This window comes from Tachypleus tridentatus, unplaced genomic scaffold, assembly GCF_004210375.1.
Source record: "Tachypleus tridentatus isolate NWPU-2018 unplaced genomic scaffold, ASM421037v1 Hic_cluster_2, whole genome shotgun sequence".
NCBI lineage: Eukaryota > Metazoa > Arthropoda > Merostomata > Xiphosura > Limulidae > Tachypleus > Tachypleus tridentatus.
Genome location: NW_027467782.1, coordinates 48222171 through 48246735, shown reverse-complemented (window position 1 = coordinate 48246735; position 24565 = coordinate 48222171). Strand labels below are relative to the sequence as shown.

The following is a 24565-nucleotide window of genomic DNA, read 5'->3' as shown; positions in this document are numbered from 1 at the left end:
TTCAAAGATAATTCAGTGAAGTTTTTATATTTAATGATTTTGTGCATCAGGGATATATGAAGGGTAACTGGTACTGTGGGCCTTCACTTTCAGGTCCTTCTTTCTCGAATAATGTAAAGTTTAAGGACAACAAGGAACCTATTGATTCATCTTGGCTGTCCCAAGCTACATAAAACAAAAAATACATTTGAAACCAACCATTATCATTCATATACTAATCAAGGTTTATTTTAAACTCACTTGAATTTACTACCTGTACAATATCCAAAAGCAGCCCATTTTCTAAGGCAAATACCCTAATCGAAAAATCAAAAACTGTCTGAGCTGTAGATAGCTTAAACCATGCCTAAATCTATACTTGTGTTCTATAATTCTTGCTGTTAAGTTTGAGAAATATTAACACGTCAACGTTATCAGTTCTACAGTCTTAAATACTTCGGTCGGATTCCCTTTAACTCTTCTTTTTTGAGAGAAAACAGTTTTAAGGATGTTAACCTCTCCTCGATAAGGATGTTAACTTCTCCTCAAAGGACATCTTCTCCATCCCAGGTACCATTCTAGTATCTATGAACAATTTCTGACAAATCATTGGCTTTCCTGAGGTAAGGAGCCCAAGACTGAACACAATGTTCCAATTGTGGCCTTACCAGTGACCTATACAAAAGAAATTATAACCTTTTTTTAGACTTTTACTCATAAAATATGTTATCCACCAAGACGAGAACAACAGTAAATCAAAATTCAATGAAAGAGAATTTGTTTTATTATTATGAAAACTTCAAAATGACGTTCATCTTGAACATCAACAAAAAGTTCCCTGAGATACACCCTTCAAATTGTCACTTTAAGACTAAGCCTAAAAAGTCTAGTATGCCTCTGGTAGGCCTTAGACCACGAGAAAAATGCTGTACTCTTGTAATATAAATTTGTATATAAAGTTTTACTGCACATTAATTTATCTAACTTGTAGGTTATTTAGTAATTCTTTTCTTCATGAAGCATTTTTTTTAACCATCATTTTATGTTTATTTGGACTGTGAAATATTCTTGTAGTTCATAACAGAATAATGTGCTTATGGAGATATTTTTGAATCAAATATTTATAGAAATTCCACCAATCAAAGCACCTGTTGGTCAAGCTCCTAGTCCTAACATGAAGAATGTTACTTCAAAAATAGGATCCCTTGAAAATGTGAAACACAAACCAGGTGGAGGAAGAGATAAGAAGGTAAGTTACCATGTTCACTACAGTCCTGGTTTTACATGTAATATTTACTGATGACTGTAGTTGGAAGAGATAAGAAGGTAAGTTACCGTGCTCACTGCAGTCCTGGTTTTATATGTAATATTTACTGATAACTGTAGTTGGAAGAGATGAGAAGGTAAGTTACCATGTTCACTACAGTCCTGGTTTTATATGTAATATTTACTGATGACTGTAGTTGGAAGAGATAAGAAGGTAAGTTACCATGTTCACTACAGTCCTGGTTTTACATGTAATATTTACTGATGACTGTAGTTGGAAGAAATAAGAAGGTAAGTTACCATGTTCACTACAGTCCTGGTTTTACATGTAAAATTTATTGATAACTGTAGTTGGAAGAGATAAGAAGGTAAGTTACCATGTTCAATACAGTCCTGGTTTTACGTGTAATATTTATTGATAACTGTAGTTGGAAGAGATAAGAAGGTAAGTTACCATGTTCACTACAGTCCTGGTTTTACATGTAATATTTATTGATAACTGTAGTTCGAAGAGATAAGAAGGTAAGTTACCATGTTCACTGCAGTCGTGGTTTTACATGTAATATTTATTGATAACTGTAGTTGGAAGAGATAAGAAGGTAAGTTACCATGTTCACTACAGTCCTGGTTTTACATGTAATATTTACTGATAACTGTAGTTGGAAGAGATAAGAAGGTAAGTTACCATGTTCACTGCAGTCGTGGTTTTACATGTAATATTTACTGATGACTGTAGTTGGAAGAGATAAGAAGGTAAGTTACCATGTTCACTGCAGTCCTGGTTTTACATGTAATATTTACTGATGACTGTATTTGGAAGAGATAAGAAGGTAAGTTACCATGTTCACTACAGTCCTGGTTTTACATGTAATATTTACTGATAACTGTAGTAGGAAGAGATAAGAAGGTAAGTTACCATGTTCACTACAGTCCTGGTTTTACATGTAATATTTACTGATGACTGTAGTTGGAAGAGATAAGAAGGTAAGTTACCATGTTCACTACAGTCCTGGTTTTACATGTAATATTTACTGATGACTGTAGTTGGAAGAGATAAGAAGGTTAGTTACCATGTTCACTACAGTCCTGGTTTTACATGTAATATTTACTGATGACTGTAGTTGGAAGAGATAAGAAGGTAAGTTACCATGTTCACTACAATCCTGGTTTTACATGTAATATTTACTGATGACTGTAGTTGGAAGAGATAAGAAGGTAAGTTACCATGTTCACTACAGTCCTGGTTTTACATGTAATATTTACTGATGACTGTAGTTGGAAGAGATAAGAAGGTAAGTTACCATGTTTACTACAGTCCTGGTTTTACATGTAATATTTACTGATGACTGTAGTTGGAAGAGATAAGAAGGTAAGTTAACATGTTCACTATAGTCCTGGTTTTACATGTAATATTTACTGATAACTGTAGTTGGAAGAGATAAGAAGGTAAGTTATCATGTTCACTACAGTCCTGGTTTCACATGTAATATTTACTGATGACTGTAGTTGGAAGAGATAAGAAGGTAAGTTACCATGTTCACTACAGTCCTGGTTTTACATGTAATATTTACTGATGACTGTAGTTGGAAGAGATAAGAAGGTAAGTTACCATGTTCACTACAGTCCTGGTTTTACATGTAATATTTATTGATAACTGTAGTTGGAAGAGATAAGAAGGTAAGTTACCATGTTCAATACAGTCCTGGTTTTACATGTAATATTTATTGATAACTGTAGTTGGAAGAGATAAGAAGATAAGTTACCATGTTCACTACAGTCCTGGTTTTACATGTAATATTTATTGATAACTGTAGTTGGAAGAGATAAGAAGGTAAGTTACCATGTTCAATACAGTCCTGGTTTTACATGTAATATTTACTGATGACTGTAGTTGGAAGAGATAAGAAGGTAAGTTACCATGTTCACTGCAGTCGTGGTTTTACAAGTAATATTTACTGATAACTGTAGTTGGAAGAGATAAGAAGGTAAGTTACCATGTTCACTACAGTCCTGGTTTTACATGTAATATTTATTGATAACTGTAGTTGGAAGAGATAAGAAGGTAAGTTACCATGTTCACTACAGTCCTGGTTTTACATGTAATATTTACTGATAACTGTAGTTGGAAGAGATAAGAAGGTAAGTTACCATGTTCACTGCAGTCGTGGTTTTACATGTAATATTTACTGATGACTGTAGTTGGAAGAGATAAGAAGATAAGTTACCATGTTCACTACAGACCTGGTTTTACATGTCATATTTACTGATGACTGTAGTTGGAAGAGATAAGAAGGTAAGTTACCATGTTCACTACAGTCCTGGTTTTACATGTAATATTTACTGATGACTGTAGTTGGAAGAGATAAGAAGGTAAGTTACCATGTTCACTATAGTCCTGGTTTTACATGTAATATTTACTGATAACTGTAGTTGGATGAGATAAGAAGGTAAGTTATCATGTTCACTACAGTCCTGGTTTTACATGTAATATTTACTGATGACTGTAGTTGGAAGAGATAAGAAGGTAAGTTACCATGTTCACTACAGTCCTGGTTTTACATGTAATATTTACTGATGACTGCAGTTGGAAGAGATAAGAAGGTAAGTTACCATGTTCACTACAGTCCTGGTTTTACATGTAATATTTATTGATAACTGTAGTTGGAAGAGATAAGAAGGTAAGTTACCATGTTCACTACAGTCCTGGTTTTACATGTAATATTTATTGATAACTGTAGTTGGAAGAGATAAGAAGGTAAGTTACCATATTCAATACAGTCCTGGTTTTACATGTAATATTTATTGATAACTGTAGTTGGAAGAGATAAGAAGGTAAGTTACCATGTTCAATACAGTCCTGGTTTTACATGTAATATTTACTGATGACTGTAGTTGGAAGAGATAAGAAGGTAAGTTACCATGTTCACTGCAGTCGTGGTTTTACATGTAATATTTATTGATAACTGTAGTTGGAAGAGATAAGAAGGTAAGTTACCATGTTCACTACAGTCCTGGTTTTACATGTAATATTTACTGATAACTGTAGTTGGAAGAGATAAGAAGGTAAGTTACCATGTTCACTACAGTCCTGGTTTTACATGTAATATTTATTGATAACTGTAGTTGGAAGAGATAAGAAGGTAAGTTACCATGTTCACTACAGTCCTGGTTTTACATGTAATATTTATTGATAACTGTAGTTGGAAGAGATAAGAAGGTAAGTTACCATATTCAATACAGTCCTGGTTTTACATGTAATATTTATTGATAACTGTAGTTGGAAGAGATAAGAAGGTAAGTTACCATGTTCAATACAGTCCTGGTTTTACATGTAATATTTACTGATGACTGTAGTTGGAAGAGATAAGAAGGTAAGTTACCATGTTCACTGCAGTCGTGGTTTTACATGTAATATTTATTGATAACTGTAGTTGGAAGAGATAAGAAGGTAAGTTACCATGTTCACTACAGTCCTGGTTTTACATGTAATATTTACTGATAACTGTAGTTGGAAGAGATAAGAAGGTAAGTTACCATGTTCACTGCAGTCCTGGTTTTACATGTAATATTTACTGATGACTGTATTTGGAAGAGATAAGAAGGTAAGTTACCATGTTCACTACAGTCCTGGTTTTACATGTAATATTTACTGATAACTGTAGTAGGAAGAGATAAGAAGGTAAGTTACCATGTTCACTACAGTCCTGGTTTTACATGTAATATTTACTGATGACTGTAGTTGGAAGAGATAAGAAGGTAAGTTACCATGTTCACTACAGTCCTGGTTTTACATGTAATATTTACTGATGACTGTAGTTGGAAGAGATAAGAAGGTTAGTTACCATGTTCACTACAGTCCTGGTTTTACATGTAATATTTACTGATGACTGTAGTTGGAAGAGATAAGAAGGTAAGTTACCATGTTCACTACAATCCTGGTTTTACATGTAATATTTACTGATGACTGTAGTTGGAAGAGATAAGAAGGTAAGTTACCATGTTCACTACAGTCCTGGTTTTACATGTAATATTTACTGATGACTGTAGTTGGAAGAGATAAGAAGGTAAGTTACCATGTTTACTACAGTCCTGGTTTTACATGTAATATTTACTGATGACTGTAGTTGGAAGAGATAAGAAGGTAAGTTAACATGTTCACTATAGTCCTGGTTTTACATGTAATATTTACTGATAACTGTAGTTGGAAGAGATAAGAAGGTAAGTTATCATGTTCACTACAGTCCTGGTTTCACATGTAATATTTACTGATGACTGTAGTTGGAAGAGATAAGAAGGTAAGTTACCATGTTCACTACAGTCCTGGTTTTACATGTAATATTTACTGATGACTGTAGTTGGAAGAGATAAGAAGGTAAGTTACCATGTTCACTACAGTCCTGGTTTTACATGTAATATTTATTGATAACTGTAGTTGGAAGAGATAAGAAGGTAAGTTACCATGTTCAATACAGTCCTGGTTTTACATGTAATATTTATTGATAACTGTAGTTGGAAGAGATAAGAAGATAAGTTACCATGTTCACTACAGTCCTGGTTTTACATGTAATATTTATTGATAACTGTAGTTGGAAGAGATAAGAAGGTAAGTTACCATGTTCAATACAGTCCTGGTTTTACATGTAATATTTACTGATGACTGTAGTTGGAAGAGATAAGAAGGTAAGTTACCATGTTCACTGCAGTCGTGGTTTTACAAGTAATATTTACTGATAACTGTAGTTGGAAGAGATAAGAAGGTAAGTTACCATGTTCACTACAGTCCTGGTTTTACATGTAATATTTATTGATAACTGTAGTTGGAAGAGATAAGAAGGTAAGTTACCATGTTCACTACAGTCCTGGTTTTACATGTAATATTTACTGATAACTGTAGTTGGAAGAGATAAGAAGGTAAGTTACCATGTTCACTGCAGTCGTGGTTTTACATGTAATATTTACTGATGACTGTAGTTGGAAGAGATAAGAAGATAAGTTACCATGTTCACTACAGACCTGGTTTTACATGTCATATTTACTGATGACTGTAGTTGGAAGAGATAAGAAGGTAAGTTACCATGTTCACTACAGTCCTGGTTTTACATGTAATATTTACTGATGACTGTAGTTGGAAGAGATAAGAAGGTAAGTTACCATGTTCACTATAGTCCTGGTTTTACATGTAATATTTACTGATAACTGTAGTTGGATGAGATAAGAAGGTAAGTTACCATATTCAATACAGTCCTGGTTTTACATGTAATATTTATTGATAACTGTAGTTGGAAGAGATAAGAAGGTAAGTTACCATGTTCAATACAGTCCTGGTTTTACATGTAATATTTACTGATGACTGTAGTTGGAAGAGATAAGAAGGTAAGTTACCATGTTCACTGCAGTCGTGGTTTTACAAGTAATATTTACTGATAACTGTAGTTGGAAGAGATAAGAAGGTAAGTTACCATGTTCACTACAGTCCTGGTTTTACATGTAATATTTACTGATGACTGTAGTTGGAAGAGATAAGAAGGTAAGTTACCATGTTCACTGCAGTCCTGGTTTTACATGTAATATTTACTGATGACTGTAGTTGGAAGAGATAAGAAGATAAGTTACCATGTTCACTACAGTCCTGGTTTTACATGTAATATTTACTGATGACTGTAGTTGGAAGAGATAAGAAGGTAAGTTATCATGTTCACTGCAGTCGTGGTTTTACATGTAATATTTACTGATAACTGAAGTAGGAAGAGATAAGAAGGTAAGTTACCATGTTCACTACAGTCCTGGTTTTACATGTAATATTTACTGATGACTGTAGTTGGAAGAGATAAGAAGGTAAGTTACCATGTTCACTGCAGTCCTGGTTTTACATGTAATATTTACTGATGACTGTAGTTGGAAGAGATAAGAAGATAAGTTACCATGTTCACTATAGTACTGGTTTTACATGTAATATTTACTGATGACTGTAGTTGGAAGAGATAAGAAGGTAAGTTACCATGTTCACTACAGTCCTGGGTTTACATGTAATATTTATTGATGACTGTAGTTGGAAGAGATAAGAAGGTAAGTTACCATGTTCACTGCAGTCCTGGTTTTACATGTAATATTTACTGATGACTGTAGTTGGAAGAGATAAGAAGGTAAGTTACCATGTTCACTACAGTTCTGGTTTTACATGTAATATTTACTGATGACTGTATTTGGAAGAGATAAGAAGGTAAGTTACCATGTTCACTACAGTCCTGGTTTTACATGTAATATTTACTGATAACTGAAGTAGGAAGAGATAAGAAGGTAAGTTACCATGTTCACTACAGTCCTGGTTTTACATGTAATATTTACTGATGACTGTAGTTGGAAGAGATAAGAAGGTAAGTTACCATGTTCACTACAGTCCTGGTTTTACATGTAATATTTACTGATGACTGTAGCTGGAAGAGATAAGAAGGTAAGTTACCATGTTCACTACAGTCCTGGTTTTACATGTAATATTTATTGATAACTGTAGTTGGAAGAGATAAGAAGGTAAGTTACCATGTTCACTACAGTCCTGGTTTTACATGTAATATTTACTGATAACTGTAGTTGGAAGAGATAAGAAGGTAAGTTACCATGTTCACTGCAGTCGTGGTTTTACATGTAATATTTACTGATGACTGTAGTTGGAAGAGATAAGAAGATAAGTTACCATGTTCACTACAGTCCTGGTTTTACATGTAATATTTACTGATGACTGTAGTTGGAAGAGATAAGAAGGTAAGTTACCATGTTCACTACAGTCCTGGTTTTACATGTAATATTTACTGATGACTGTAGTTGGAAGAGATAAGAAGGTAAGTTACCATGTTCAATACAGTCCTGGTTTTACATGTAATATTTACTGATGACTGTAGTTGGAAGGGATAAGAAGGTAAGTTACCATGTTCACTACAGTCGTGGTTTTACATGTAATATTTACTGATGACTGTAGTTCAAAGAGATAAGAAGGTAAGTTACCATGTTCACTGCAGTCCTGGTTTTACATGTAATATTTACTGATGACTGTAGTTGGAAGAGATAAGAAGGTAAGTTACCATGTTCACTACAGTCCTGGTTTTACATGTAATATTTACTGATGACTGTAGTTGGAAGAGATAAGAAGGTAAGTTACCATGTTCACTACAGTCCTGGTTTTACATGTAATATTTACTGATGACTGTAGTTGGAAGAGATAAGAAGGTAAGTTACCATGTTCACTGCAGTCCTGGTTTTACATGTAATATTTACTGATGACTGTAGTTGGAAGAGATAAGAAGGTAAGTTACCATGTTCACTGCAGTCCTGGTTTTACATGTAATATTTATTGATAACTGTAGTTGGAAGAGATAAGAAGGTAAGTTACCATGTTCACTGCAGTCCTGGTTTTACATGTAATATTTACTGATGACTGTAGTTGGAAGAGATAAGAAGGTAAGTTACCATGTTCACTGCAGTCCTGGTTTTACATGTAATATTTACTGATGACTGTAGTTGGAAGAGATAAGAAGATAAGTTACCATGTTCACTACAGTCCTGGTTTTACATGTAATATTTACTGATGACTGTAGTTGGAAGAGATAAGAAGGTAAGTTACCATGTTCACTACAGTCCTGGTTTTACATGTAATATTTATTGATAACTGTAGTTGGAAGAGATAAGAAGGTAAGTTACCATGTTCACTGCAGTCCTGGTTTTACATGTAATATTTACTGATGACTGTAGTTGGAAGAGATAAGAAGGTAAGTTACCATGTTCACTGCAGTCCTGGTTTTATATGTAATATTTACTGATGACTGTAGTTGGAAGAGATAAGAAGGTAAGTTACCATGTTCACTGCAGTCCTGGTTTTACATGTAATATTTACTGATAACTGTAGTTGGAAGAGATAAGAAGGTAAGTTACCATGTTCACTACAGTCCTGGTTTTACATGTAATATTTACTGATGACTGTAGTTGGATCATTTCAGATTTGATCGGGACACTTTCATCTTTAGAAGAGAAACACTGATTCTCACTCTACATATTAAACATACTTTTTATAACTACATTTAAAGGATGTAACTTAGATTTGTAAATTTAAAGCAAACTTCTAACAGTCTTCGTTAATTAATCTTCATTAATTAAAAGTAAATTTAATTAATCTTACATTATATCATTAGTATTTCATTTGATATAATTTTTGCCAATTGCTTGTTAAGAACAAAACTGAAACCTGCAAACACTTTATCCTCAGCAAGTAGTTTTTAAACACTTGTGTTTGAAGTGCATTATTGTAAATTTTGTTTTAAATATTTTGTGGAAGGATAAAAAATGTTGCTCAGGTTACGTGTACAGGAGTTCTGTAACGTGCAAGTGTATCAGAACTTTAGTATTGGCATTTTACCCCAAGTGAGGAAACTTTACGATTCTCACAATTCAAAAGGAAACGGACCATAATATTACTAAATTATAATGAATCATTAAATGTTTTTAACTTTTGAGTGTACTTAGAAAATCTTATCTATTGTACTTTTTAATATGAAAATTGGAGATGCAATTACTGAAAATTGAGCTGATTTGTTAATGAAATTTCATCTAATGAAAGTTCTTAATATAATTTTGAGCAAAGCAGCTACTAGTTCTTGGCTGTTTTTCAGTAACATTACAAGTATGTTAACAATTTCACAGTATTCCTCTTGTGATTAATCAGAGTAAGAAACATGTTTAAAGGCTGTACTGGAATAATTTTTACGTGAAAGTCTGTGTCATGATGGTGTAAACAGTAACACTACAAGGTAACATGAATACCTGTCAGATATATATAATAATATGTGCGATTCCATTATGAGCCTTTTAGTTTAGAAGCTTTGAAATTTACTAAAAATGTTCGTGGTGTTGTTAGGTTGTGACGCAGAAGCTCGAGTGGAGTGCAACTTCTAAAGTAGGTTCTCTAGAAAAGGCTTCTCATCGGCCAGGTGGCGGTGCAAAAAAGATCCAATCTCAAAAGTTAGAATGGAAAGCAGAATCCAAGGTGGGAAGTAAGACTAACCTGAAACACTCGCCAGGGGGAGGTAAAATTAAGGTACGCCATCTGGTGGTAATTTCAATTAGAAGCTTGCAATCTGATTAAATACTGAATGTAAGGGTATGTAACTAAGTATTAGCTAGTTTCAACAGCTTGAAGAAAGGGTTATTATTAGTTTAAAGTAAGTTCTTCCTGTAAAACAGTCCAAGTTACTTCTTCCAAACTACATGTTACTTTTATGTAAACTCAGCAGATGTTATATTTATTTCCAGATATTTTCAAAATTAGTTTGGTTTTGTTTTTCTCTTTAACTGAAGTACACTTTTATTTCCAACAACTTTTGATACAATAGTTTTATACCGTTGCCTTACACATACATAAAAGAAATCCTAAGTAAAAGTTTTAATATTTTTATATAGAAACTTGTTAGGAAATAAGTCATATTATAAAGAATTCTAACTGTCATTTGTTGTGAAAAGAATGCAGAAAGCTTTTGGACAAATGAGTTTTGTCACGTTCATGTAGATAGTAGTTAATTTGGAAGTTTCTGTTTTAGATGACTTTTTGTAATTAAACATCTTCATTGTCAAACAAACCTTCCAGCAGATTGTCCTCCATTTTGTCTATCTGCTAATAAAAAACCTTCAAATGAAATTATAATTAATATTCTAATCTTCATTATAGAATAGAAATTGTCATTCCTGTTTAGTAATACATTTCTGAAACTGTAGAATGCTTAGGTTATCCAATCACTAAATTTGAATGTTAACTATTTTAAATATTTAAAACAATAGGCTTAGTGTAATAAATACTTACAATCGTTAAGCCATGAAAATATTTTTTATTTTTGTAGCAGGAAAGTAATTTCTGTTTGTAAAATATTCCCCCATGGGCTTATAGTGCCAAAAACTGGTTTCTGATACCTATATTGGGCATAGCACAGATAGCCCACTGTGTAGCTTTATACTCGATAAACAAAACTTGTAAAAAGTAATTTTAAGCTGTAATTAAAGTATGAAAAACAAGCTGCTTGCAACAATTACTGTTGTTTTATAGTAAAAAATGTATTTTGTATATGTATTTGATTTTAGCAGTTTTGTTTGACAAATGATAAAAAATATTTACATACATTTGATTTTTCAGTTCAGTTACCCAGTATTGATTTGCTATTTTTATTTCTCTGTATTTTTCTGAAATAAATTGCATGAGTTTTGTAGTTATGAAATTGTTTTCCTCTTCTGGTGATAAATTTTGATTAGGCTTAGCATGAATAGATTTTTGCAACAGTTTTATATTAAATGAATGTTATCATGCATGTTAACAAGCCTGCTTATAAAATGTTTACTGTTTCTGTCTTCAAGACACAGAAAGGAGTTTCACCCACCTCAAGAACTGTATGTATTTGGTTTTATTTTACCTGATATATTTATATACATATATAGAGAGAACAATAAATGTGAATTAGGCTTAGCATGAACTGATTTTTGCAGTAATATTGTGTGTAGAATGTTAGCATGTTACTAAATGGTTAGTGATTCTGCCATTGAAACATAGAAAGAAGCTTTATGTACCTCAAGAGCTGTATGCAGTTGGTTTTAGTTTTATATATTTAACCTGATTTATATAGCGATAAGTTTGAATTAGGCTTAGCATGAATTGATTATTCCAGTAATTTGTATACAGAATGCTAGTATGTTACCAAATGGTTACTGTTTCTGCCTTCAAAACACAGGAAGGAGCTTTATCAACTGCAACAGCTGTATGTATTTAGTTTTACTTTCATTTATTTCAGTGCTCTTTATATGATTGAAAAAATTGACCATCGACAGTGTAAAGTTTTATAAAAACACTTTCTGTACTTTTTGAGATTTTTTAAATAGTTATGAATATTTTTGATAGAAAATACTTGTTTTTTATCAATTTTTTCAAATCTTTATTGTCTTGTAGTTAGACATTCACATTACGTGGTATTCTGTTGTAAAAAAAACATACAAAGATATGCAAACTAATTAGGGTTAGAATTTGTTTAGCAGACAGAAACGTTTTTATTATGATTTGTTTCTCTTAAATATATTTCATTAAAAATACTTGTGTAAGTTTGGAAAACGAGACATCTTTTTTTTTATAATAATTAAACTAAGGAATATTTAATGAGGAACTTACTGAACCAAATAATTAATTTAAACATATGGTAATGGCAATTCATACAGTGTAGAAAAGCTCATTTTTGATAATTTCAGTGTTTCTATCCATAGTATAGAGTTATTATTATCAGGTACATATTTTAAATGTAATGTTTATCTGATGATAACTTGATACCATGGATCAAAACATTCTATTTATTAAAATCAGAGCTTTATTACCATGAAAAATGTTTCAGTATCTTTGAATTAATTAAACAAAGGAATATCTATGAAAGTTTGAAGATGTTTGGTCAGATGTTTGTCTCAATGATTATGTTGTATTTAGATTGAAAACCGGAAAATGGAGTGGAAGGCCACATCAAAAGTTGGTTCAATGGATAATATAGAACATAAACCTGGTGGTGGAGACGTTAAAATAAAATCTGAGAAACTCAACTTCAGGGAAAAAGCATCACCACGAATTGGATCCGTTTCTGAGAGGGGAAGCAGTGTTGGTTCTGAAACACAGGTAACTTCATGGGGCAGTGTTGGTTCTGAAACACAGGTAACTTCATGGGGCAGTGTTGGTTCTGAAACACAGGTAACTTCATGGAGTACTGTTGGTTCTGAAACACAGGTAACTTTATGGAGCAGTGTTGGTTCTGAAACACAGGTAACTTCATGGGGTAGTGTTGGTTCTGAAACACAGGTAACTTCATGGGGCAGTGTTGGTTCTGAAACACAGGTAACTTCATGGGGCAGTGTTGGTTCTGAAACACAGGTAACTTCATGGAGCAGTGTTGGTTCTGAAACACAGGTAACTTCATGGGGCAGTGTTGGTTCTGAAACACAGGTAACTTCATGGAGCAGTGTTGGTTCTGAAACACAGGTAACTTCATGGGGCAGTGTTGGTTCTGAAACACAGGTAACTTCATGGAGCAGTGTTGGTTCTGAAACACAGGTAACTTCATGGGGCAGTGTTGGTTCTGAAACACAGGTAACTTCATGGGGTAGTGTTGGTTCTGAAACACAGGTAACTTCATGGGGTAGTGTTGGTTCTGAAACACAGGTAACTTCATGGGGCAGTGTTGGTTCTGAAACACAGGTAACTTCATGGGGCAGTGTTGGTTCTGAAACACAGGTAACTTCATGGGGCAGTGTTGGTTCTGAAACACAGGTAACTTCATGGGGCAGTGTTGGTTCTGAAACACAGGTAACTTCATGGGGTGTTGGTTCAGTGTTGGTTCTGAAACACAGGTAACTTCATGGGTTGGTTCTGAAACAGTGTTGGTTCTGAAACACAGGTAACTTCATGGGGCAGTGTTGGTTCTGAAACACAGGTAACTTCATGGGGCAGTGTTGGTTCTGAAACACAGGTAACTTCATGGGGCAGTGTTGGTTCTGAAACACAGGTAACTTCATGGGGTAGTGTTGGTTCTGAAACACAGGTAACTTCATGGAGCAGTGTTGGTGGTAACTTCATGTTGGTTAACATCATGTAGTGTTGGTTCTGAAACACAGGTAACTTCATGGAGTAGTGTTGGTTCTGAAACACAGGTAACTTCATCATGGGGTAGTGTTGGTTCTGAAACACAGGTAACTTCATGGGGTAGTGTTGGTTCTGAAACACAGGTAACTTCATGGGGTAGTGTTGGTTCTGAAACACAGGTAACTTCATGGGGTGTTGGTTCTGAAACACAGGTAGTTGGTTCTGAAACACAGGTAACTTCATGGGGTAGTGTTGGTTCTGAAACACAGGTAACTTCATGGGGTAGTGTTGGTTCTGAAACACAGGTAACTTCATGGGGTAGTGTTGGTTCTGAAACACAGGTAACTTCATGGGGTAGTGTTGGTTCTGAAACACAGGTAACTTCATGGGGTAGTGTTGGTTCTGAAACACAGGTAACTTCATGGGGTAGTGTTGGTTCTGAAACACAGGTAACTTCATGGGGTAGTGTTGGTTCTGAAACACAGGTAACTTCATGGGGTAGTGTTGGTTCTGAAACACAGGTAACTTCATGGAGTAGTGTTGGTTCTGAAACACAGGTAACTTCATGGGGTAGTGTTGGTTCTGAAACACAGGTAACTTCATGGGGCAGTGTTGGTTCTGAAACACAGGTAACTTCATGGGGTAGTGTTGGTTCTGAAACACAGGTAACTTCATGGGGCAGTGTTGGTTCTGAAACACAGGTAACTTCATGGGGCAGTGTTGGTTCTGAAACACAGGTAACTTCATGGGGTAGTGTTGGTTCTGAAACACAGGTAACTTCATGGGGTAGTGTTGGTTCTGAAACACAGGTAACTTCATGGGGCAGTGTTGGTTCTGAAACACAGGTAACTTCATGGGGCAGTGTTGGTTCTGAAACACAGGTAACTTCATGGAGAAACACAGGTAACTTCATGGGGCAGTGTTGGTTCTGAAACACAGGTAACTTCATGGGGTAGTGTTGGTTCTGAAACACAGGTAACTTCATGGAGCAGTGTTGGTTCTGAAACACAGGTAACTTCATGGGGTAGTGTTGGTTCTGAAACACAGGTAACTTCATGGGGTGGTGTTGGTTCTGAAACACAGGTAACTTCATGGGGCAGTGTTGGTTCTGAAACACAGGTAACTTCATGGGGTAGTGTTGGTTCTGAAACACAGGTAACTTCATGGGGTAGTGTTGGTTCTGAAACACAGGTAACTTCATGGGGTAGTGTTGGTTCTGAAACACAGGTAACTTCATGGGGTGTTGGTTCTGAAACACAGGTAACTTCATGGGGTGAAACACAGGTAACTTCATGGGTAGTGTTGGTTCTGAAACACAGGTAACTTCATGGGGTAGTGTTGGTTCTGAAACACAGGTAACTTCATGGGGTAGTGTTGGTTCTGAAACACAGGTAACTTCATGGGGTAGTGTTGGTTCTGAAACACAGGTAACTTCATGGGGTAGTGTTGGTTCTGAAACACAGGTAACTTCATGGGGTAGTGTTGGTTCTGAAACACAGGTAACTTCATGGGGTAGTGTTGGTTCTGAAACACAGGTAACTTCATGGGGTAGTGTTGGTTCTGAAACACAGGTAACTTCATGGGGTAGTGTTGGTTCTGAAACACAGGTAACTTCATGGGGTAGTGTTGGTTCTGAAACACAGGTAACTTCATGGGGTAGTGTTGGTTCTGAAACACAGGTAACTTCATGGGGTAGTGTTGGTTCTGAAACACAGGTAACTTCATGGGGCAGTGTTGGTTCTGAAACACAGGTAACTTCATGGGGCAGTGTTGGTTCTGAAACACAGGTAACTTCATGGGGCAGTGTTGGTTCTGAAACACAGGTAACTTCATGGGGCAGTGTTGGTTCTGAAACACAGGTAACTTCATGGGGTGTTGGTTCTGTGTTGGTTCTGAAACACAGGTAACTTCATGGGGCAGTGTTGGTTCTGAAACACAGGTAACTTCATGGGCAGTGTTGGTTCTGAAACACAGGTAACTTCATGGGGTAGTGTTGGTTCTGAAACACAGGTAACTTCATGGGGCAGTGTTGGTTCTGAAACACAGGTAACTTCATGGGGCAGTGTTGGTTCTGAAACACAGGTAACTTCATGGGGTAGTGTTGGTTCTGAAACACAGGTAACTTCATGGGGCAGTGTTGGTTCTGAAACACAGGTAACTTCATGGGGTAGTGTTGGTTCTGAAACACAGGTAACTTCATGGGGCAGTGTTGGTTCTGAAACACAGGTAACTTCATGGGGCAGTGTTGGTTCTGAAACACAGGTAACTTCATGGGGTAGTGTTGGTTCTGAAACACAGGTAACTTCATGGGGTAGTGTTGGTTCTGAAACACAGGTAACTTCATGGGGTAGTGTTGGTTCTGAAACACAGGTAACTTCATGGGGCAGTGTTGGTTCTGAAACACAGGTAACTTCATGGGGCAGTGTTGGTTCTGAAACACAGGTAACTTCATGGGGCAGTGTTGGTTCTGAAACACAGGTAACTTCATGGAGTAGTGTTGGTTCTGAAACACAGGTAACTTCATGGAGTGGTGTTGGTTCTGAAACACAGGTAACTTCATGGAGCAGTGTTGGTTCTGAAACACAGGTAACTTCATGGGGTAGTGTTGGTTCTGAAACACAGGTAACTTCATGGGGCAGTGTTGGTTCTGAAACACAGGTAACTTCATGGGGTAGTGTTGGTTCTGAAACACAGGTAACTTCATGGGGTAGTGTTGGTTCTGAAACACAGGTAACTTCATGGGGTAGTGTTGGTTCTGAAACACAGGTAACTTCATGGGGTTGGTTCTGAAACACAGGTAACTTCATGGTGTTGGTTCTGAGTGTTGGTTCTGAAACACAGGTAACTTCATGGGGCAGTGTTGGTTCTGAAACACAGGTAACTTCATGGGGTAGTGTTGGTTCTGAAACACAGGTAACTTCATGGGGTAGTGTTGGTTCTGAAACACAGGTAACTTCATGGGGTAGTGTTGGTTCTGAAACACAGGTAACTTCATGGGGTAGTGTTGGTTCTGAAACACAGGTAACTTCATGGGGTAGTGTTGGTTCTGAAACACAGGTAACTTCATGGGGTAGTGTTGGTTCTGAAACACAGGTAACTTCATGGGGTAGTGTTGGTTCTGAAACACAGGTAACTTCATGGGGTAGTGTTGGTTCTGAAACACAGGTAACTTCATGGGGCAGTGTTGGTTCTGAAACACAGGTAACTTCATGGAGTAGTGTTGGTTCTGAAACACAGGTAACTTCATGGGGTAGTGTTGGTTCTGAAACACAGGTAACTTCATGGAGTAGTGTTGGTTCTGAAACACAGGTAACTTCATGGGGTAGTGTTGGTTCTGAAACACAGGTAACTTCATGGGGTAACTTCATGGAGTAGTGTTGGTTCTGGTTCTGAAACACAGGTAACTTCATGGGGTAGTGTTGGTTCTGAAACACAGGTAACTTCATGGGGTAGTGTTGGTTCTGAAACACAGGTAACTTCATGGGGTAGTGTTGGTTCTGAAACACAGGTAACTTCATGGGGTAGTGTTGGTTCTGAAACACAGGTAACTTCATGGGGTAGTGTTGGTTCTGAAACACAGGTAACTTCATGGGGTAGTGTTGGTTCTGAAACACAGGTAACTTCATGGGGTAGTGTTGGTTCTGAAACACAGGTAACTTCATGGGGTAGTGTTGGTTCTGAAACACAGGTAACTTCATGGGGTAGTGTTGGTTCTGAAACACAGGTAACTTCATGGGGTAGTGTTGGTTCTGAAACACAGGTAACTTCATGGGGTAGTGTTGGTTCTGAAACACAGGTAACTTCATGGGGTAGTGTTGGTTCTGAAACACAGGTAACTTCATGGAGTAGTGTTGGTTCTGAAACACAGGTAACTTCATGGGGTAGTGTTGGTTCTGAAACACAGGTAACTTCATGGGGTAGTGTTGGTTCTGAAACACAGGTAACTTCATGGGGTAGTGTTGGTTCTGAAACACAGGTAACTTCATGGGGCAGTGTTGGTTCTGAAACACAGGTAACTTCATGGAGTAGTGTTGGTTCTGAAACACAGGTAACTTCATGGGCAGTGTTGGTTCTGAAACACAGGTAACTTCATGGGGTAGTGTTGGTTCTGAAACACAGGTAACTTCATGGGGTAGTGTTGGTTCTGAAACACAGGTAACTTCATGGGGTAGTGTTGGTTCTGAAACACAGGTAACTTCATGGGGTAGTGTTGGTTCTGAAACACAGGTAACTTCATGGGGTAGTGTTGGTTCTGAAACACAGGTAACTTCATGGGGTAGTGTTGGTTCTGAAACACAGGTAACTTCATGGGGCAGTGTTGGTTCTGAAACACAGGTAACTTCATGGAGTAGTGTTGGTTCTGAAACACAGTAGTGTTGGTTCTGAAACACAGGTAACTTCATGGGGTAGTGTTGGTTCTGAAACACAGGTAACTTCATGGAGCAGTGTTGGTTCTGAAACACAGGTAACTTCATGGGGTAGTGTTGGTTCTGAAACACAGGTAACTTCATGGTAGTGTTGGTTCTGACACAGGTAACTTCATGGGGTAGTGTTGGTTCTGAAACACAGGTAACTTCATGGGGTAGTGTTGGTTCTGAAACACAGGTAACTTCATGGGGCAGTGTTGGTTCTGAAACACAGGTAACTTCATGGGGTAGTGTTGGTTCTGAAACACAGGTAACTTCATGGGGCAGTGTTGGTTCTGAAACACAGGTAACTTCATGGGGTAGTGTTGGTTCTGAAACACAGGTAACTTCATGGGGTAGTGTTGGTTCTGAAACACAGGTAACTTCATGGGGCAGTGTTGGTTCTGAAACACAGGTAACTTCATGGGGTAGTGTTGGTTCTGAAACACAGGTAACTTCATGGGGTAGTGTTGGTTCTGAGTGTTGGTTCTGAAACACAGGTAACTTCATGGAGTGTTGGTTCTGAGTGTTGGTTCTGAAACACAGGTAACTTCATGGGGTAGTGTTGGTTCTGAAACACAGGTAACTTCATGGGGTAGTGTTGGTTCTGAAACACAGGTAACTTCATGGGGTAGTGTTGGTTCTGAAACACAGGTAACTTCATGGGGCAGTGTTGGTTCTGAAACACAGGTAACTTCATGGGGTAGTGTTGGTTCTGAAACACAGGTAACTTCATGGGGTAGTGTTGGTTCTGAAACACAGGTAACTTCATGGAGTAGTGTTGGTTCTGAAACACAGGTAACTTCATGGGGTGTTGGTTCTGAAACACAGGTGTTGGTTCTGAAACACAGGTAACTTCATGGAGCAGTGTTGGTTCTGAAACACAGGTAACTTCATGGAGCAGTGTTGGTTCTGAAACACAGGTAACTTCATGGGGTAGTGTTGGTTCTGAAACACAGGTAACTTCATGGGGTAGTGTTGGTTCTGAAACACAGGTAACTTCATGGGGTAGTGTTGGTTCTGAAACACAGGTAACTTCATGGGGTAGTGTTGGTTCTGAAACACAGGTAACTTCATGGGGTAGTGTTGGTTCTGAAACACAGGTAACTTCATGGGACAGTGTTGGTTCTGAAACACAGGTAACTTCATGGGGTAGTGTTGGTTCTGAAACACAGGTAACTTCATGGGGTAGTGTTGGTTCTGAAACACAGGTAACTTCATGGAGTAGTGTTGGTTCTGAAACACAGGTAACTTCATGGGGCAGTGTTGGTTCTGAAACACAGGTAACTTCATGGGATAGTGTTGGTTCTGAAACACAGGTAACTTCATGGGGTAGTGTTGGTTCTGAAACACAGGTAACTTCATGGGATAGTGCTGGTTCTGAAACACAGGTAACTTCATGGGACAGTGTTGGTTCTGAAACACAGGTAACTTCATGGGGTATTGTTGGTTGTGAAACACAGGTAACTTCATTGGGTAGTGTTGGTTCTGAAACACAGGTAACTTCATGGGGCAGTGTTGGTTCTGAAACACAGGTAACTTCATGGGGCAGTGTTGGTTCTGAAACACAGGTAACTTCATGGAGTAGTGTTGGTTCTGAAACACAGGTAACTTCATGGGGTAGTGTTGGTTCTGAAACACAGGTAACTTCATGGGGTAGTGTTGGTTCTGAAACACAGGTAACTTCATGGGGTAGTGTTGGTTCTGAAACACAGGTAACTTCATGGGGGGATAGTGTAGTGGGACAGTGTGGTTCTGAAACACAGGTAACTTCATGGGGTAGTGTTGGTTCTGAAACACAGGTGAAACACAGGTAACTTCATGGGGTAGTGTTGGTTCTGAAACACAGGTGTTGGTTCTGAAACACAGGTAACTTCATGGGGCAGTGTTGGTTCTGAAACACAGTGTTGGTTCTGAAACACAGGTAACTTCATGGAGTAGTGTTGGTTCTGAAACACAGGTAACTTCATGGGGCAGTGTTGGTTTTGAAACACAGGTAACTTCATGGGGCAGTGTTGGTTCTGAAACACAGGTAACTTCATGGGGCAGTGTTGGTTCTGAAACACAGGTAACTTCATGGGGTAGTGTTGGTTCTGAAACACAGGTAACTTCATGGTGCAGTGTTGGTTCTGAAACACAGGTAACTTCATGGATCAGTGTTGGTTCTGAAACACAGGTAACTTCATGGGGTAGTGTTGGTTCTGAAACACACGTAACTTTATGGAGCAGTGTTGGTTCTGAAACACAGGTAACTTCATGGAGCAGTGTTGGTTCTGAAACACAGGTAACTTCATGGGGCAGTGTTGGTTCTGAAACACAGGTAACTTCATGGGGTAGTGTTGGTTCTGAAACACAGGTAACTTCATGGGGTAGTGTTGGTTCTGAAACACAGGTAACTTCATGGGGTAGTGTTGGTTCTGAAACACAGGTAACTTCATGGGGTAGTGTTGGTTCTGAAACACAGGTAACTTCATGGGGCAGTGTTGGTTCTGAAACACAGGTAACTTCAAGGGGCAGTGTTGGTTCTGAAACACAGGTAACTTCATGGGGTAGTGTTGGTTCTGAAACACAGGTAACTTCATGGAGCAGTGTTGGTTCTTAAACACAGGTAACTCTATGGGGCAGTGTTGGTTCTGAAACACAAGTAACTTCATGGGGCAGTGTTGGTTCTGAAAGCATGTGTGCTGAGAGAGATTTATCATGAACTTGTGAGCATGAAGTTTTAAGAAATTATTTTATTTATAAAGTGGACGATATTTTACTGTTGTTGTTAGAACAGCTGGTATTGAAACTTTTATTGATAAGGAGAGAACAACGTTTCGACCTTCTTAGGTCATCTTCAGGTTAACAAAGATAGTTCACTGTTGTTGTTTTTGAGTAATATTGTGGTGATTTATATGGTGATTGACTTTCTGAAATTTTTACTACAAACCTAAAAATATGTGAAAATATCTCCAAGCTAATTGTTTAATTCACTGAGACATGTTCAGTACAGTTTGAACTAACGATGTTAAATTGTTTACTTTGAAATGTAACAAAACCAGCAGGTCTCACATCGAATTTTTTTTTTTTAAATTCATGGTTCTGTTTAGTCCATACTTTTGTGTAAAGTTTTAATTAGGGTTTTGTAAGAACTTCGAGTGTATTTAAAATAATGTGTCTAAATTTAAGGTGTGTAGTGTTTAACAAGAAACAGTTAATATCTTTATCACAGAGTCCAGTTCCTTCGGTGTCACCGCCACCAAGCGAACCCCCTACTGAAATACATATTACCGAAGCGCCACCTGTGGAGAAAGAAGCATCACCACCTCAAGAAAATCAAGACAACACGGAATCTGTTTTTCAGCCTACAAGTCCAACACCTGAAAAGGATTCGAACGAAACAGTTCCATCACCTGATTTTAAACCGACACCCGAGGAAGAAACACCGACTAGGACAGCAACCGTCATTGAGAGTCCTATCACTGATACCGCGCCATCTATGGACGAAAATAATAAACATGAAGATGCTCCTCAAAGCTACTGATTTATACGAGAGAAAAAGAAGTCGGATGTTGGAAGAATAAACACTTCACTCACGCCGTAAGAGGAGAGGTGGTGGTGAGTGAGTTAGAAACTCTTAAAAATATTAAAAATCGTGGGATATTTCTCAAATCTCTTATCATTGTTATGTGTGTTTCATTGTTTATCTGTTTGCTGCTTAAGTTCTGTTTTACCTACGTCAGTGTTTATTATATGATAGTGATTTATACTAGTGTTAATGACCCGTGCTTGTAGTTTCTAACAAACATGCACGTTTGATATCATTTCTACTACAAACGAAGTAATATTAACTTAGTACCCTAACTTCACTTGTAATAAAACAAATAGTTTTCAAGAATATTTTTTAAAATTATTTTTCACCTAGAGCTCTCTGTTGCCTGTTTTTTATAAATTATATATTTTAATTATTAAACTCTGTTTGTTGACGAAATCTCTCTTTTAGTTAGTTATATCACGAGAAGAGAAAAAAAAATTCGTCTGTTCTGGTCAGCCATCTTTAGTTTTCACTGGAAACATGACACTGTATGATACCCTAAGTATAAATTTACTGCCAGGCAAAATGAAAAATTAATTAGAAAATTGTCACCAGTTTTTACGTATTAAATTTTAAAATGTTTTATAACCGTTTTAAAATTTCATAAGCTTAATAACATCATGTTCCTTCATTTTGATCGTAATTTCATAGTTCCATTATAGATGTCGCTGAGGTAAAGCTCTGTCGCTCCCAGTGGAGAGATATATAACAAATAACATTAGTTGTATAACTCGATGTGAAACTTTCTAGTTACGGACATAATGTAGTTAATAACAGAATAACGTTCACCATTAAGTCTCTGACTTTTAACGCTAAAAATCGGGTTTCGATATCCGCGGTCGGCAGAACCCAGATAGCCCATTCTGTGGCTTAGCACCAAACATTAACAGAACAAATTGTCAAGTAATTAATCATTGAGTTTAACCATTTTGGTGTCTGTTATTTTTAACCACACAAGTAAGATTTTAATATGTTATCGAGTGTAAGTTTTGCGTAACAGGGGGTTTTGGCCTCCACGAAGTGTTAAAACGTCTTAAACCAAACTCTTATCTTATTACTTATAAAAAATATGCTGAGAACATAAATAGAGTTCAACTTTCTTTTTGTTTGAATTTTCATAGAAATTGAATTAAATAAGATGTTACAAGTTTGTTTTTTTCTGTTTAGGGTTTGACTTTGAAATTCAGAAAGTTGAACCTTAAAATTCCGGAATAATGGTGCTGTTCTCGCTTCTTGTTTTCTAAAAACCAACTCCATTTTAAGTAGTAAGCGTGCTTATAGCTTTGGGTTTTAATTACTAATATTTCTAAACTATTTGTAATGTTTTATCAAGGAAGACCTTGAATCGTAGAGAATACAAGTGTGTCGTATCATAATTGCCATGATCTTTGTCGTAGTTAGAAACACTTTGAACTTGAGTGCTGTAATAGTTCGAGTAGTTGTCGTCAGTTTGCACTGTGACGTCATTGTCACGTTCCAATTGGGTCATTTGTTCTTATGTTCTGTGATGTATCTGGGTGTATATTTCAGTTCATGTTAATAAAGCTTTGGCAAACAAATTCTGATGGATTATCGTTTGTTTGTTTTTTGAGATTGGAATACATTTTCTTAAAAATGTAAAAGAAACTTTCATATCCTTCCATCGAGAAGTCGCACACATTTAAATAATAACTACAACTACCAATATAACTGAATAACTAGGAGTTTAAAGGAAACCAATCATTGTAAGGAGTCGGCCATTTTATTGCAACAGACAAAATAACAGAATTAGGCTTACATTTAAGAGCTTTCAAATACGATTTAGGGCTAATAGAGTAATAATTCGGAGGTTGATATTGCAGTGGACGTAGCACAAATGGCACATCGTGTATCTATGCGCTAAAACAAAGAAAATAATTTTAAAAACTGAAAGTAAAAACAAAAGCCATGATATTTCGTAATTTCAATATTTTCTTCGTAAACTTTCTTGCATTTTCTATTAGTAACACAATTTTCCTACAAAAAAAAACAAACGGGCTGTGAATTTATTAAGATATATCCGAATAAAAACGGACTATAATTACGACCATAAATATTTATAATATTTGAAACATACAGTTCAGTTTATTTTTTACAGCTAACATGTGAACGTTTATATCAGGAAATTAATAAACTCGTTGGGTCTGGTGGTTAATGAATATTAATTTTTGTTTGTACACTCTGTTGTTGTTAACTATTTATTAGCATCTGTTAATATCCTAACTGGTTTCTTTGCCGCAATTTATTTTCTATTCTGATTATCAGACTCTCGAACCTTTGTTACTTGTTACGAAAAAGTGCTTGTATGTTAGTGTCACGAGAACACAGTGAAAACAAAATAGAAACCAGACAAACATGAAAGTCCTGACACGATTTTAAAGATTAAAAAAAAAAATGTTTAGGACCCATTTAGTAAGAATGATGTGCCATCTATCAAACATCTCCGGTAATGTCGAGAAAACCCACTTGTAGAGAAAATGTATATGTAAAAACGGCTCGTTTGGGTTGGGAAATATTTCTACGTATAAAAACAACATTTCGACCTTCTCCGGTCAAAAACTGACATATATGGAACTTCTACCGTTTTAACAGAGAAGCGCCATCTATAGAATTATTTCTGTTTTACAGACTTAACCGTCTTTTAGTTTTGACAAAGAACACACCTTCTACCAACGTTCTACA

At 36.6% G+C, this 24565-nt stretch overlaps 1 protein-coding gene across 1 annotated transcript; it reads left to right on the top strand.

Moving 5' to 3' along the window:
* The first annotated feature begins 783 nt into the window (after window positions 1-783).
* LOC143242304 (uncharacterized) lies at window positions 784-23424 on the top strand. The gene is made up of 6 exons (XM_076485666.1): window positions 784-879; window positions 1064-1228; window positions 10148-10327; window positions 11632-11664; window positions 12740-12922; window positions 21503-23424. Exons 1-6 carry the CDS (start codon window positions 784-786, stop codon window positions 21812-21814), a joined length of 969 nt encoding a protein of 322 aa, XP_076341781.1. The 3' UTR covers window positions 21815-23424.
* The last annotated feature ends 1141 nt before the right edge of the window (window positions 23425-24565 follow it).